At 39.2% G+C, this 15,510-nt stretch overlaps 1 protein-coding gene across 6 annotated transcripts in view; it reads right to left on the reverse strand.

Moving 5' to 3' along the window:
• The window catches only part of UTRN (utrophin), a 387,351-nt gene that overhangs the window by 272,589 nt on the left and 99,252 nt on the right, over window positions 1-15,510 (reverse strand). For all 6 annotated transcript variants that reach the window (XM_074862944.1, XM_074862945.1, XM_074862943.1 and 3 more), the window contains 6 exons: window positions 14,256-14,491; window positions 13,809-13,989; window positions 10,955-11,100; window positions 7,517-7,729; window positions 1,742-1,855; window positions 737-892 (listed from right to left, as the gene is read on the reverse strand). In XM_074862944.1, the coding sequence (XP_074719045.1) occupies window positions 737-892; window positions 1,742-1,855; window positions 7,517-7,729; window positions 10,955-11,100; window positions 13,809-13,989; window positions 14,256-14,491 (1,046 nt within the window). The remainder of the gene's footprint in view (window positions 1-736; window positions 893-1,741; window positions 1,856-7,516; window positions 7,730-10,954; window positions 11,101-13,808; window positions 13,990-14,255; window positions 14,492-15,510) is intronic.

Consider the following 15,510-nt stretch of genomic DNA (forward strand, 5'->3'; position numbering starts at 1 on the left):
AGAATGACCTTTTTCTCTTCATTGCATGTAAACTGGTAACAATCCCTGGAAAAAGTCAGATAGGAAAAAAACCTCTCTGATCCCAGAAGTTAGATTTATCTTTATACAGAGCACTAAAACACCCTTCAGGCCTCGTTTCTTTCCACAACCCAGGCAATCTGGATTCTATATCAACAGCAAGGTTCTCCAGCACGGATCCTCGCCAGGCATCACAACTGAAGAAGTATGTTTCTACAGACAGTAGAAATCTTCCACCCAAAAGAAACAACCAAATACACCAGACTGAAGTGGTAATCTATTTATAGCCATTTATTTTTTAAAGCTTCTTGGAAGCAGGCAGAAATTATACGGAGCCAGAATAATAATCCACATTTCAGGAACAACAGAACAAAAAGGTCAGACTTCTCTCCTACCCACCCCAGAAAGAACAGCATGAGGCAAAGTGAACAAATAAATTTTTAGTTACAAACAATTAAAAGGAGTTCCTGTGCTCCTTCCAGTTAGGTACCGAGAAGAGCATGTATTCAAGCAAAACTACTGTTGCACAGGTATCCCCTAACATATTTGCACTTCTGAAGGATTCACTGGGCTAAATTGGATTGCAGCCACTTTGGTTGTGTGCCATTGGTAGGATGGTGAAGAGGTGAAGCAGGGAACCAGTGGGATGAGTATGTTTTACTTGTTTCACCATCAAACATCTGCAGTAACAAGCACGAGCAACATATGGAGAACTCACCTGTTTGCTCAGTTTCTCCCATTGAGTCTGACAGTCTACTAGCCTAGACTTTGCCCAAGTATTTATGCTTGCAATAGGCTGAGCTCTTAAAGCAGACTCTACTTCTTTCATTTCTTTCAGTGATGGTTCAATTGTCTCCATTTCGTTGACAAACACCTGAGCACATATCAGAGAAAATGAACATTCTTCTTTAGCAAGACATTACATAGATTCATAGGATACCAATAATTTTGTATTTTTTAATTATTTCACAGAAACTTCAATTAAAAAGTAGCTTTTCAATTTAAAAAAAAAAAAGTCGATGCTGTGTTCAATACCAGACAGTTTAAAACAGTCCTTCAGTGGCCCGAAACATCAGAACTATGCAACTAAAAAACAAAATACAGATTACCATACATAGCGCGAATGTTCTCACATGACAAATGTCAACACCAGAACAATTGAAGCTTGAAGATTAGGTGCACTAAATACCCTGATCTTTCTGGCATACTTCAGATGCGTATTCTCCCAGAAACAAATATTTGAAAGTACACTGTAATTACTTATTATAAGATAAAATTCTACCTATTTGTGATCATTACATGCCACTGACTAGGAAGGAATCTTACTTGTTAGGCACATACAATTCCTAAACCCTAGTAGTTTCAGAGTTAGTTGCTTGTTATTTTTATTGCCCTTGGGAATTGAATGCAGAACGTACTTTTGACTCACAGATTAAATTCTCTAATCACAAAATTGGGAAAAATATATAAACATTTTCAGAGGAAATAATGTCAGCTTGTAGATGAGTATTTGTAAATATAGTGAAGACCTTTGAAAAGTACAGAGTGTTATGGCTACACACAAGGAACCAATTAAAATGTGCCCTGAGGAAAGATAAGACAATTTTTCTGGCAGTCTTTATGGAATATGTCATGGAGAGTTATTTAATAATACAAGCAAAACAATAAAAAAAGATACATTAGTCATTTATTTCAAAAGATTCCTTAAAAGAGCAAAACTCACTGTGCACTGGTCAAGCTGTCTTTGAAGTCCTTCAGTATCTCCTTGAACAGCCTTTTCTGTCATTAAGAAGTCTTTTACACCATCCATCCACTTCTGAACAACTTTTGAATCAGCCTAAATCAAATACAGTAATGAAGAGCTGAAACAATGCTGTGATGAAGAATGTACGACTGTCGCATTTCAACTTCTAGCAGAGTCAATATTCTACAAGCTGCTAGCACTACCTTAGTTTTGAATCAGACCACCTTTAGTTTAATTTTTGTTTTTCCTTGTTTGCCTTCCCCCCCCACCCCCAATTTCTCTGTCTCAAATTCACATGAAAATTAAATTCAGCAGTGATAGTCTCCCATCCATGCCACAGCATAGTTTAATTGACACTGTGCTGCTTCAGGCTATCACAGAAATGCAGGATCGAGTAAAGAGGCAAGCATGGCTTCAAGATGTATGTGGCTACCCTTCACATGAAGGACCTGACTGAAGGCTGGGAACAGCATTTTGCTGATGACACAAACCATGTACAACTGCTTCCACCACTCTTGTTCGAGAGACATATTGCACTCCAAGGAAACAGAGGGCCCTATCGAAATATGTGGGGAGAAGAGAAGGGAGAAAGCTAAACATACCTGACAGGTAGAAGCTATGCTAGGAAAGCCATTCACCTTGCAGAGAAACACAGGCATAAAAGGAAAATATCACAGAGGATTAGACTAACCAGCAAAAACAATCTAGCTGTTTGAGGCCAACAGCAGCTACTGTACTCACTAGAGAAATGCACAGGGGGGGAAAAGTAAATACATACACAATCTCAGACTTATCTGACTTAATATTTGGCAGCTGCCTTATATCCTGTGATGAGGTTAGTGAGGAGGGAGACAAGAGCGTTGTCATCTCCTTCCCATTCAACTGTGGATGTTCCCAATCACCCTTACAAACAAAACCACCACAAACTTAGAACAGGGAGGAAGTTTTCCCTTGTCCTGGTTCAACTGAGTTATATGACTGTCATTTTTTAAAAAAAGTTCAACTATATTATTAATCAACATTTTTGGACTGTTTGGTCAGGTTTTTTAATAGACAATCTTTTTATTCTGACACAGTCATCATCACAGTGCACTGTTACTGAGAAGCAGAGTCAAAGCTCATCAGCTTCACCTTCTACTCTGCATGTCAAAGAAAGCACATACTTCAATTCCTTAAAACCCTTGCAGTAACAGTTCTTTCAAAATCAATGTTACACACTGCTTCACAAAAAAATGTCTGCACTAATGAAAACCCATTAGACTAAGATCATCTTTATTTTTAGGCCAATGCTACCATTAGAGGTCAAAAATCATGATATTTTCTTCGTTCCTTTTCCATTTTGGGGGAATTTCCCGCAGCTGATTAGCCTGAAAATCATTTTCCAAAAACACAGAACCCAGGAGGCTTAACAGTGAACCATGGCTTAATGTAAAAAATACATATTTATAAAGGCTGCCATTTGACAAGGCATTTTAGCATATACCTAATTTAGCTTGCTTACAGTAAGCTACTTAAATAAGTAGCTGAAGTGAATTAAATGGGATTACTCAAAGTTAGGCACACATTTCAATAACTTGCTGAATCACAAGCCAAGTCTATAGAAGTTTAATGAGGTAAATGCTCCTGCACTGTGCAGGTAAAGAATTACCGATGGTCAAATACCCAGTGTAGGTTGTTGATGTACAAGAGCTCACAATTTTTACACATGAACTAAAACACTGGACCAGTTTCTAAAATTTATTCCAGACAGGAACAAAGATCACATGTTGAATTTTATCTTGTTCACTCCTAGAAAAAAATCACATGATGTACAGCCATGCAGTAGGTTTAAAAGAAGTGAAGAGGATAGATAATCAGAGACACAGCAAGCCACGCATTATTAGAGGTATGATAACAGAGACTACACGATACAGAAATTTTCTTGTAGAAATCACCTGAACAGCAGGACCCACAGGCAGATCTGCCATTGACTTGCTCATCAGAATAACAAGGACATTTTTTAAGCACTGCTCACTGTTAAAATTAGAATACTTATGTTCAGTTTCTTTTCAAAAACCTAAATGTGAGCAGTGTTGTTTTGGGAAATGCCTGTTTTTAAAGATGAATTAGGAAAAAAAGAAACATTAAAAATAAAACAACACTTGTGTGTAGTTGCACATGACCACATGTTCTCCAAGGGTTACCATTCACATACTCTTTTTTTTCTTTTCTCCTCCACTTTAAATTGTGTTTCCTTTAATAGCCAGACACTTCATCTCCTCTCTTAACCAAGGAGATCCTGCCCAGCCATTCTCCAAAATAATCTTGTCTCTGGTATCACATCTCCAGTACCAGGCCATTCAGTGTCTGCACCAGGACCATATACCCATTCTCCAGTATCAATCTTTCTTGCAGTGCAGGCTCCATCCTGATCTGTCCAATGCCATCCACAACATTTTTATTCAACTTGCTCTACATCCTCATTTTTATGAATAAAGTGCTAGACTACAAAAATCTCTGTATAGATTAGTACCACTTCTTCAAAAGGAAAAATAAGAGAATATAAATAGATGAATGTCCATCCACTGACAGCTTTGAAACATTTGGAAAATACAGGAACTGTGTACTTAATTCGGTTAATGAGAAAACACCCCCACTGTAAGCCCCATATTTCTACAGATAGCACCACGATGTATTTCTTTTCATTTTCAATTAATTAATAATTACTTCCATTGTCTCTTCTGCTTTAATTTCTTTTTCAGCTTTTGTACTTTTTATGTTAACAGGAAAATTTTAACATCTCAGGACAAAATTCTGTTCTCAAATCTATACAATAGTGCATGGCTTCAATGCTCCGCTCTCCATAGCTCTTCATAATTCTCATGGGCATAAAAATCCACATCTTCCATCAGTGAGTGCTTCATATACATGGTGGTACTAACATCACTTTGAACAGCTATGGAAAACAGGGCACTTCACCTTTGGCTGAAAAAACAGAATCATTGATTACTAAATAAAAACCTGCTATGCTAACACTGCACATGTGTACCCTACTCAGTTAAACATGAGAGAGAATTTCAGTTTTCAGGAGACATTCTTCACAGCTGTGATTTAGGAAAGCAGGTGCATGTACAGACCACTCAACTGAACGTGATTCAAGCACAGAAAAAAGAAGAGTTCTGCACTTACAAGACATTAAGGGAGTAAAAAATGCTGCTAAAACTGATGAGGTAAGTAGGTCTTGCTCAGTGTAGCTACAGATAATCAAGGCAACTGGAAAGCTGCAATCATTTGAAGAACAAGACTGATAGAAAGTTGTTACACAAAGGACATTGAGGCAGGCTTACATGCCAAATATTTATTCTGTCATGCTAAATAACTAAGTATAACCAGAGAGGGAAGGAAAGAGAATGAGACACAGTGGTATATTGTACATTTAGGTCAAAGTCAGGAGAAAAATTAATGAGGAGGTGGTTGCTGAAAAGTAATCACCAAGGGCCTCGCTACGCCTTAAAAGTTAATTTCTTTTAAGCTCCTGGACCAGCCACCTCACTTCGGGCACTCAGCTCTTGCTGACCAGCAGCATCAGCTCCTCCACAGCTCCACATCATCCCACAGGCTGCTGCAAGTAGCTACAGAAGGATGGATTTGAAGGAACTGGACTAAAAGCAGAAATTCTTTCAAATGTAGGTACACAAGTACACATGTTCCTGAACCTGGGGTTGGGTTTTTTTTTTTGGTTGGGCTGTTTTGGTTGGTTTTGGTTTTTTGGGTTTTTTGGGGTTTTTTTTTGGGGGGGGGGGGGGGGGGGGGGGGGGGGGGGGGGCAGTAGCAGCTGTTATCTTTATGCTTCAAGTAATACAGCCTAACATTATTACACAAAACTGTTATATAAAACAATTACATATTTTTCTTCTATGTGCAATTCCACCTCCTATTCATAGGTTGGCTTGTGGCTTCCACTTGTAAGTTCACTAGCCTAGACTGGGCTACCGTATCTATGCTATTCATACACACACCCCCCCCACACGTGCATTTCTAGGAGCAGCTCATGTCCTGAAAAAAAATAATTAGTGAATAACACTTTATGAGCAGGAGGAAGTTTTTCCCCTCCAGCCTTCTTCCCGAAGTAAAACTTTAGTAAAACTAAGCATGGGTGTGCACTCTGCTCTTTAACTGTCATTTAGTTACAATCCATTACCCCTACTAGGGCTTCTTCCAGCTTTGCGGGTTAGGGAAAAAAAAAAACGACTTGAGGATTTTACTAATTTCTGAACCATAATCAGCAATGGCTTGTCCAACTTTCACTGCAACATCATGCAAGTCAATTAGCTTGTCTTACCAATATAAATTTCAGTTTAAACATGTGTCTACACTTGAGTAGTCATTAAAGATTCTGTCTGGCTTAAAATAAAAAGAATCAAACAACCCACAAAAGCCACTTCGTTTGAAGTTTGAATCCACTTTCAAATAAAAGAACAGTTTTCTGCTTCAGAGTGAGGGGAGAGCAAGACTGCAGGAAACTTTTGGGAAAAGGTGGTGGTGTGCATGCATGGCACCAGTGTTCTGAAGAGAGTCCACACAGCAAGTCGCTTATGTTTATAAATTGTGATACATACTCTGTTAAATGGAAAAGAATGTAAACAATTCCACACCCTAAAATACAGATTTGTTAGTTAATGTGCATGTGGCTTCATTCCGAGAGACAGAATCTCTAAAAACACCTTCTTGCTTTTTGAAGTTTAAAATATAATATGAAAATGAAAATATGAAAATTATTTAAAGCCCAGTTAAACATTACTCTAGGAAAAAAAGGCACTATATTTGGGCTTTATACTGCTCTGATGAGCTTATGCTTTCAAGCTGATACTGAAGAATGGTTAGTGCCTATTTAACTTTTGGATCACAATAATATTGCCACAGGCTAAATCATGATATATTTAGTTTTCATTATTTTTTTCCTCTCCCCAGAGGAATATTAATAGTCTAGAGAAGAGACTTAAAGCAAACACAAAGAAAACCATCTAACCAGTAAATACTGAGTCAACCTTGGCTAAGTTACTTAAGCACTTATCTCTCCCCTCTTTAACAATGGGTTAAACATCTATATACCCTTTAAATAACCTTGCTTTTAATCCCTTCATTTTTAAAGCATTGGGATTTTCTGTCATGCAGGATTTCACATATGTGTACATATGTATGTATATATACAAAAATATGTAAGAGTGCTTATTAATCTTAATTCTTTAACTCTCCTTCCTGACACTTTAGAGACTATCTGTTGGAACTGGAAAACTCACTATACCTAAGCATTTTCTTTACTTCCTTTTTTAACAGGCTGTACTAATTTATTATGGCTGACAGAAGCTCCACTTGAAGGAGCAGGTTTTCTGTAGTAGATATGGAATTTCAATTTTATACGTCAAACTAGTAATTCATTGGGTATCTGACACCAACCACAATAGAGGGCACTCAGCCCCTGGTGGGATCAAGCCTTCAACAGCACAGCTGACATACCCTTGACTTCAGCGTAGCCTTTCCTTCTGGTACTGAAAGAAGAGGAATGCTACTTTTAAGTGAAAAGTAATTCTATTACAAGATAAAATAATATCCTGGGCATGCCAAAAGTCCCCTGCTACAAATACACTACACATGCTTTCAGCCTCTGCCAGATTAGTGGCCCGTCAACATTCCACTTCTCAGTCAGTATCATCTGCACAGAGAAAGGGCTCTAAACCAACTGAGTTATGTAACAAAAAAATCTTTTCATTTTACCTCAAATATTCTCAACTTGGATGTAATTTCTTCTAGTAGTTTAACATCTTTGGAAATCTTGAGCTTTAACTTGTCCCAGCGTCCCTGCACATGCTTGAACTCTTGTGTGTAGACCTTTTCCATATCTGAAGAAGCACGTTTCTCCAAAGCCTTTGTTTCTTCAGCAAGTTTATCTACCCTGGGCTTCTGGGCTTCCAGCATTTCACAAACAGTCTACAATAACAACAAAAAAAACGTTTAAAAAAGGTCTGCTTCCAGTATTAGACACACAACAGGCACACACTTCCTTACAAGTACATCAAAGGTTTTGTTGTGCAGAGGACAGATTCAGTGAAGAGTGATATTCCAGTTATTGCAGTAGAAGTGTCCAAACCACCTTTTATGCAGCAAAACCTTCGGCTGCTCTACGGATGCAGTAGCAGTGATTACAGAATGGACTGTAAAGCTTGGCCACATAGCTAAACACAACCAGGCACCTACACCTCTCCTGTGCTGTGCAGTACTGGCACTCAAAGTAGCATCGCAACAGCTGCACTACACTACAGTCACAAAAGAAAGTAGAGATAGCAGGATCTCAGTTTTTTCATTCCCCCCACAGATGATTTTTTTTTTTAAAAAAAACAAACAATAAAGCCACACAAACAGGTTGAGTGTGTCCTTCCAACTTCTGTAAAGTAAAATTATTATAACATCTAGCTGCAATGAAAGCTCTGGATACTTGAGTTTTGAAAGCTACTCTTCCAGCTGGAATATAGGGAGAATACAATCTGAATATATTCACTATGGCATTGTTGATATGAAGAGTCACTTCAGCTAGAATAGCTAATTTCCTAACATTAAGGAAAAATAACAGCTGAAGGTATAAGCCAAGACATGAAAAAATGTTGCCACTTCATTAAACTGGTCATTTTGGTTATTTTGCTTAATTTGAGAGAAAGATTTGGAATTAACACATGAAACCATTACTAATTTCATTAATTTAAATTTGCTAGTATATACATTTAATGTGTACATGTGGGATGTGCATGCATATATTTTACTGAGGAAGAATCTTTGATATGTTTATGTTCTCAATTTTACTCCTTATTTATGGGAAAGAAACAGGACAAAGCATACTGTTTCCTCTAAAAAGGTAGGCAGTGTAGTAGCAATGAGACTGGGAAAAGGGATGTATGTCTCTGCAACCGAGCTTTCTGTGCAGAGGGCCACAAACCGAGTCAATGCCTGGCTTGGGTCTATGCCTGAAGCACTTATCAGTGCCTGCTACAGTGCAGGAGGAGCTGGACAATCCCAGGTCCACAAGCAGCTCATCATCTACAGTTTGTAAAGCTCTCACACCAGCATAGTATGTCCTTTCAGGTTAATTAGTCTCTGAAGAAAAGGGGGAGGAGGGATTCTGTCAGAAAAAGGGAAAGACAAGCCTCCAAAGACTAAATGCCATTACAATTCAGCCAGTTTATGGACATGAAAATATCTGCCAAATTTAAACAATACAGAAGCAACATTAAAAGAGAAAACCAAATAACTCATTTTTTTTAATCTGCTGGTTCAGAAAAACAAAGCACTAACACCCCTGTTTACTGAGCTTTTAAAAATACCTATTTGATCACTCTCTGCTGAATAGATAAGGATATAAAGACACAGCCTCTCTCCACCCAGCAACCAGCGTTGAAGACCTCCTCCAAAGCCACCTGCAGCCCTCTTATGCCACCACACAGGGAAAAAATACATGTTTATGAATTAAGCATGATTCCACAAAAGCAGTGGGGGACAGTGGAGGGGACAGGAAATTATTTGTCTATTTTTTTTAAAGAAAAAGAAAAGGTACTGGCAATGCATGATTTCTCCCCGCCCCACTCCAGCCCTACCCCAGTAACTGATATTTACAAAACAATTGTCATCCATAGATTTTCCCATAATTTATAGGCTCATAATAGGAAGCAAAATACTGTTTCTACTGGACAGAATTCGTGCATCAATTACTGTGCTGGTTTTGGCTGAGGTAGAGTTAATTTTCTTCACAGTAGCTAGCATTGGGTTATGTTTTAGATTTGTGTTGAAAACAGTGTTGATAATTCAGGGATGTTTTTGTTACCGCTGAGCAGTGCTCACACAGAGTCAAGGCCTTTTCTGCTTCTCACCCCACCCCACCCGCGAGTAAGCTGGGGGTGCACAAGAAGTCGGGAGGGGACACAGCTGGGACAGCTGACCCCAACAACCAAAGGGATACTCCATAACATATGATGCCATGCTCAGCAAATAAAGTGGGGGAAGGGGGCACAATGTTCAGAGTGATGACTTTTGTCTTCCCAAGTAACCGTTATGTGTTATGGAGCCCTGCTTTCCTGCAGATGGCTGAACACCTGCCTGCCAATGAGAAGTGGTGAATGAATTCCTTGTTTTGCTTTGCTTGCATGCACGCCTTTTGCTTTACTTATTAAACTATCTCAACCCATGAGTTCTCACTTTTACTCTTCCAATTCTCTCTCCCATCCCACCGGAGGTTAAACCACGACAATTACCTTTATGGCTTGCAAGCACTGTTTCCCCTTGAAAAGCAATGTGGAAGCCAGAGAAGTACAGTTACTCTCTCACAACAGCCAAGGAGGATGAAACAGGATGGATTTGTTAACCAGCTGAACCTCAGAGACAATTTAAGCAGGCAGGCACCCCATGTCTTGGTAGGCTATACCCAGTGCTTGAAGGAGAGGGTTACAAGCCTGCACACGGCTGCCTCAGTGGGAGGGCAGGGAGCCCACACTGCTGTGGGGGAGGGACATGACCTCCCCAGGACAGCAAGCCTGAGCAGGCCAGGCACGGCTGCCAGGCAGCTGCAGTGCCACTCAGTCAGGCAGAGTTGAAAGGCAGCTCCCAAGAGACTGAAGGGCAGAGCCTGGCTCCTGGCTTTCCTCACAGCCATGCTCAGCAGCAAAGGAGCAGACCTTGGATCAAGTCACAACCTGATCCAACCAAGCTCCTAGGAGGGGGATGATCTCAGGGCCCTGATATCTGTTTTGGGGCTCCTCAGCACAAGAGAGACATGGCCATACTGTAAAGTGTCTGGGGAGGCCACCAAGGTGGTCTGAGGTGCTGCAGCACTTCAAAGAAGATCCCTCAGAGCCTCCTCTTTCCCTGGCTGAGCAGTCCCAGCTCTCTCGGCCTCACCTCCTACCTCGCCACAAAGCAGTGAAAGAAGCCGTGAAGTCTGCAGGCTCAGAGACACCCAACCCTTGCCCACACCACCACCTCGCCCTGAGCAGCCTGTGGTGACCCAGCTTTCAGCAACCAACCCCCAGAGGCTGCTTCCACACAGCACTCCTTGAGCTACTTCCCTCTTGAGTAATGTTTTAGTTACCCACTGAAAACAAGGCAGGAGAAAGGAGGATGACAGTAGCTGAATAAGCAACTTCCTCGCTTCATTGTGAAGGTAAGAGTTACCTTTGCCTGCTGCAGGGCCTTCTCAACCTTACTGGGTTCGCTCAGCCCAGCGACTATGGACTGCTGCTTGCACTCCAGCTTGCTCAGTGTGTCCTTCAGCTGCTGCAGGGAGTCCATGTAGTCCTGGCTTGGTTGGCTTTCTGTCTCTGGTATCGTTAAAGAAAGAGTAATGGAATAAAATGCAAGGAAAGGAAATAGACACAAGACGCAAATTATAAGAGATGTGTACATAATAAAGTTTATCAGAATCATTTAGAATCATGTGAGATATAGTTGTACATTGAATCCTGTGGAGACCTTCCAAGAGTTAAAAAAGTCTTCTCCTGATGGCAATGTTTTTTTCCTTAAAAAAATATTAAATATGTCTAATATAAAAATATGTATTATATTGACTATAATAATAAATATACAATGACAAACACACACCCCCCAAAAAAAGATTTAAAAACTCAATCCCATTTTTAGAATTTTCTTATACATCTAAGCACCTAAATCTCTTGGGGTGGGTAGTGTGGTGAAATGAATAGTACTTGGGCTTTTTTATGCCTAAATTTAGTATTATTCATTTGAAAAAGTTTTAGGCATATCTACTATTTATATGTAAACACACACACAGATATGTACTATATAGAGAATATAAAGTATAGCATATGTAATAGCCATATATTACATATAAAGTTAAATATGCACACTACATAAACTGTATAAGCTAGTATTTTTGAACTATATATGTGAATATAAACTGTGAATATAAAACCACACATACATAAAATATGTATTAGTGTAGTGGTAGGATTTGGGGTTTATTTTTTTTTCATTTTTTACATATATATGCACACACACAAATATATAAAAACAGCAGCTTTCAGCCAGTTGCAGAACAGATACACTATCTAGGAAGACTGAAGACAGAATTAAAGTTTGGATGGAATATCTGCTTGCATATTTGACTGCATCTCAGATTTTGCTCGAGCCAGCCCTCTGTGGGCAGGAGGCAGCACCTCACTCTGGCATTTCAGAATGAAAATACCAGATTTAGAAAACTGCAGTGAACAGGATTTCAGCTGTAAAACCCATACTGTGGTATGCACATTCTTGGGCCTTGGATTCCTAAGCAATTTCGTTACTGCCACAAGTGAGAATTAATCTAAACTGTGTTCTGACTCACCAGGTAGCTTTTCAACAGCTTACTGTCAGAACTGTCATACCATTTCTAACTAAGGAATGAGTCAACATTTCTAGAGAATCAGAGTTAGAGTTATCTAGCTTCCTCTTCTCAAAAAGCCAGGATCAATTTTAAGGGGAGGGCGGAGGCAGGGGGTAATTCAGTAAAAAGCAAATAGGTGCACTGTCACTAAACTACAGCAAATTCTGAAGAAGCAGAAAATAGTTAAAACAGCCTCCCACTGACAAAAAAATTAAGTCACAATTCCCATAAAACATGCCCATAGAGATGGAACTGAGTAGCACCCCATGACAGAATTTTCAGAGGCTCAAAGAAGAGCCATGAAAGGACTTCTGTCAGTCAAAGCCTGCCCAGTTCACAAATGGTCAAGTGCCACCACCAGTTGTTTCTCAGTTATATGGCTCTGCAAGTTCCTTTACTTTACAGCAATTCCAACTATGCTGTAAATAAACAACTTAAACCCTGAACTGACACTTCCCTCTGTTCTTTAGCAATACATAGTCTGCAGAGAAAGTATCATTCAAAAAAAATACACAAATACAAATTTAACATACTACAGTATGTAAGGTATTTTTACCAAGTAATAACTGGTTCAAGTATACTAATTGTGCCTCAACTGATGTGTGGCATGAAAAAAAACAAGGAGTATTTTTGACACATCATGTAGTAATTACCAAAATGCACAATACCAATAAAATTATTCAAAAGTACACGAACTCAGAACAGTCATAAAATGATCATTCCTCACAGTAAGAATGAAAGCATACCCTGCAATTTGAGCGTGGCAGACAGATATGTTACTCATTTCTGCATGGATATAATCAAAGAATGCAGGCCTGGTGCAACACATTATATAGATGGCCTAACAATTTAGTAATTGAGCCTGTTTTTATTACACACAGAATAGTGTTAATGCCTTCCGTTTGGGACCATTAGCAAAACCCTTCCTTGAATTCCTCAGAAACAAAATGAAAACTAAGGAAAAAAAAACCACTCCTTATAGGTCTGTGCTCTTGCTATTCAGCTGTAAAATATTAACAGAGCTACATATTTTGTGCACTACATTTAAAATCCTTTAGAAGACAGCATGACTGGTTTGAATGCTCATAATGAAATTTTTAATGCAACAAAAACCCAAGTAGAAAGTGCCTGAAAAAGCCAGCCAGATTCCAAACCACTTCAAAGATGAAATTTCCAAAAGGGATTATGTATGACTAATGTGCCCAAAGCAGCTATGAAAAAGATTAAATTTCACACGTGCTCTTCAATTTTACAAGTTTCTCCTAATCTTCCATTCTTCATTTCTAGTATTATTTATATCTCTCAGTGTCAGAGACACACAGTTTTACAAAGTATATTATCCACCTTAAATGTTTTGCTAATTCCTTAAATGTAGTTTCAGGAATGTTGCATCCTTGCATAATCACTTTTAACACTATGGAACAACATATTTTGCAGTGTGCACAGAGGGGGTTGTACAAATGTTCTTTCAGGTGAAGACATAAATTTTGTCAGCCTGACCCAAAGCCTCCCAGAATCAGTAGTAAAACTCTACCAGAATTCAGTGAGTTTTCAATCAGCTCAAAATAACAACAACAAAAAAAAAAAAAAAATCAGAACACAAGTATCAGGAGGACTTATGTTAAAACAAAATATATATATTTTTACCTTTCTTCAGCTGCTGGTGACGTTCCTCTAGTTTCTGACGAGACAACTCGAAGTGATCAAGAAAACCATCCAAGCTCTCCTGAATGAAGTCTGGAGGCACTGGCTGAGAGGTGAGTGCCTTGCAGGTAGCTTTCAGATGTTCCAACCGTGGACTCAGACTTAAAAGATGAGTTAACTCCCGCTGTGAAAGATTAAAAACAAAACCAAATCTCACATTTGCCTTTTTAACACAAAGATTTTAGTAAGCTACTGCAGCACAGATCTTCCACATTACTAGGGCAACAACATTAAAGTACTCCTGTGACACAGGTATCAAAATCTTCCATCAAATCAGATGCCCTGGATGTCTCAGAAATTTTGAGTTACCTTACAGAACAGGCTAAGCTCCTCTGGGGTATTCGGTGCTACTAACAGCTTCCAGCCAAAATTAAGTTTTGCCAGACTTACCTGACATAAGTCTTTCAGGACTGCTGAGGGCTGGGATGTTGAAGAAGTGTCATTTTTAAGCCAGTCATCTTTCTCAATTACAGTCTTCTCAAGCTCACTCATTTCCTTAAAATAAGCATTTATATCTTCCTGGTACTTTATCTTCCTGCCCATTTCTTCCAGATGTTGAACCACATCTTTCCACCCTGACAATATTTTCTCCATCACAGTTTTTATATCCACTGTAGAAAGTCCTTCTAAAAAGATTATATAAATTATTGTTATATTAACTGCAACACATTTTGGTTAACAGACATTTAACCCTTCCTCTCTTTGGATACAGGTGCACTTTTGCATTAGCATGCAAAATGCTTTGATTCCAAGTCCACTATCCATAAAACTGTACTTATTACTAACAGTGTTTCAGTTTTTATTTCCACATTAATAGTAAAATGAAGAGATATTCCACTTCCATTCTTTCCCTTTAATAACTTTTAAATTTATAACAATGAGTTGATGGCCATCATGACTCTCTTCACTATCACGATTCATGTCTGAATGTTGGTATGTAGGTTTAAGTAAAATGAGCTTTCTTTAGGTAAGCTCCCAGTGAATTTATTTTTTTAATGATTCTAGACTCCACAAAAAAAAAGGGAAGCAGCAGGTTGGAATGCGGCAATAAATTCATTTTTTTTGCTGCACCACTTTAGCATAAGTGGAGCCCAGTGCTCTGGTCAGGGCAGCCAGACAGCTTCTACAAGGGCACTTGAAGGCTCTGCTCCACAGATCCTTCCTGTGCTTCTCACACTGGCCATACGCTTAGCACATCTACAATACACAAGCACAGCAACTGCAACCAGCCCCATAAGAGGAGTGTGCAGGCAACAATCGGTCACTGCCATTACAGCACGGCCTGCACACGCCCCAGTATAGCAATGGATGTATATACACGCATGCCAGTGCTGTGCATTATTCCACACAGGTGTGGCTGGGCAGGTTTTGGAGAGAAAGACTGTCATTCTGAGCTGACAAAACATAACAGCAGACCCTAACAAAGCCAGGAGCTGTAGATTATTTTCTACAGATCCCAACTTTTAAGACAGCAAACAATTAGGAAGCAATTTCTGTATCTTATTTTTTGCTGATACAAACCAATTTTTGAACTATGAGTTCCTCCTTATGATGAACAGATACGGATTTCACAGCCATGCCCTATCACAGCTGGAGGGGTTTATAGAAGAGAGAGGGAAAGAGGATTTCTGTTCAGGTTTGAAGA

This window comes from Strix uralensis, chromosome 3 (genome assembly GCF_047716275.1).
Source record: "Strix uralensis isolate ZFMK-TIS-50842 chromosome 3, bStrUra1, whole genome shotgun sequence".
In the NCBI taxonomy this organism is placed as follows: Eukaryota; Metazoa; Chordata; class Aves; order Strigiformes; family Strigidae; genus Strix; species Strix uralensis.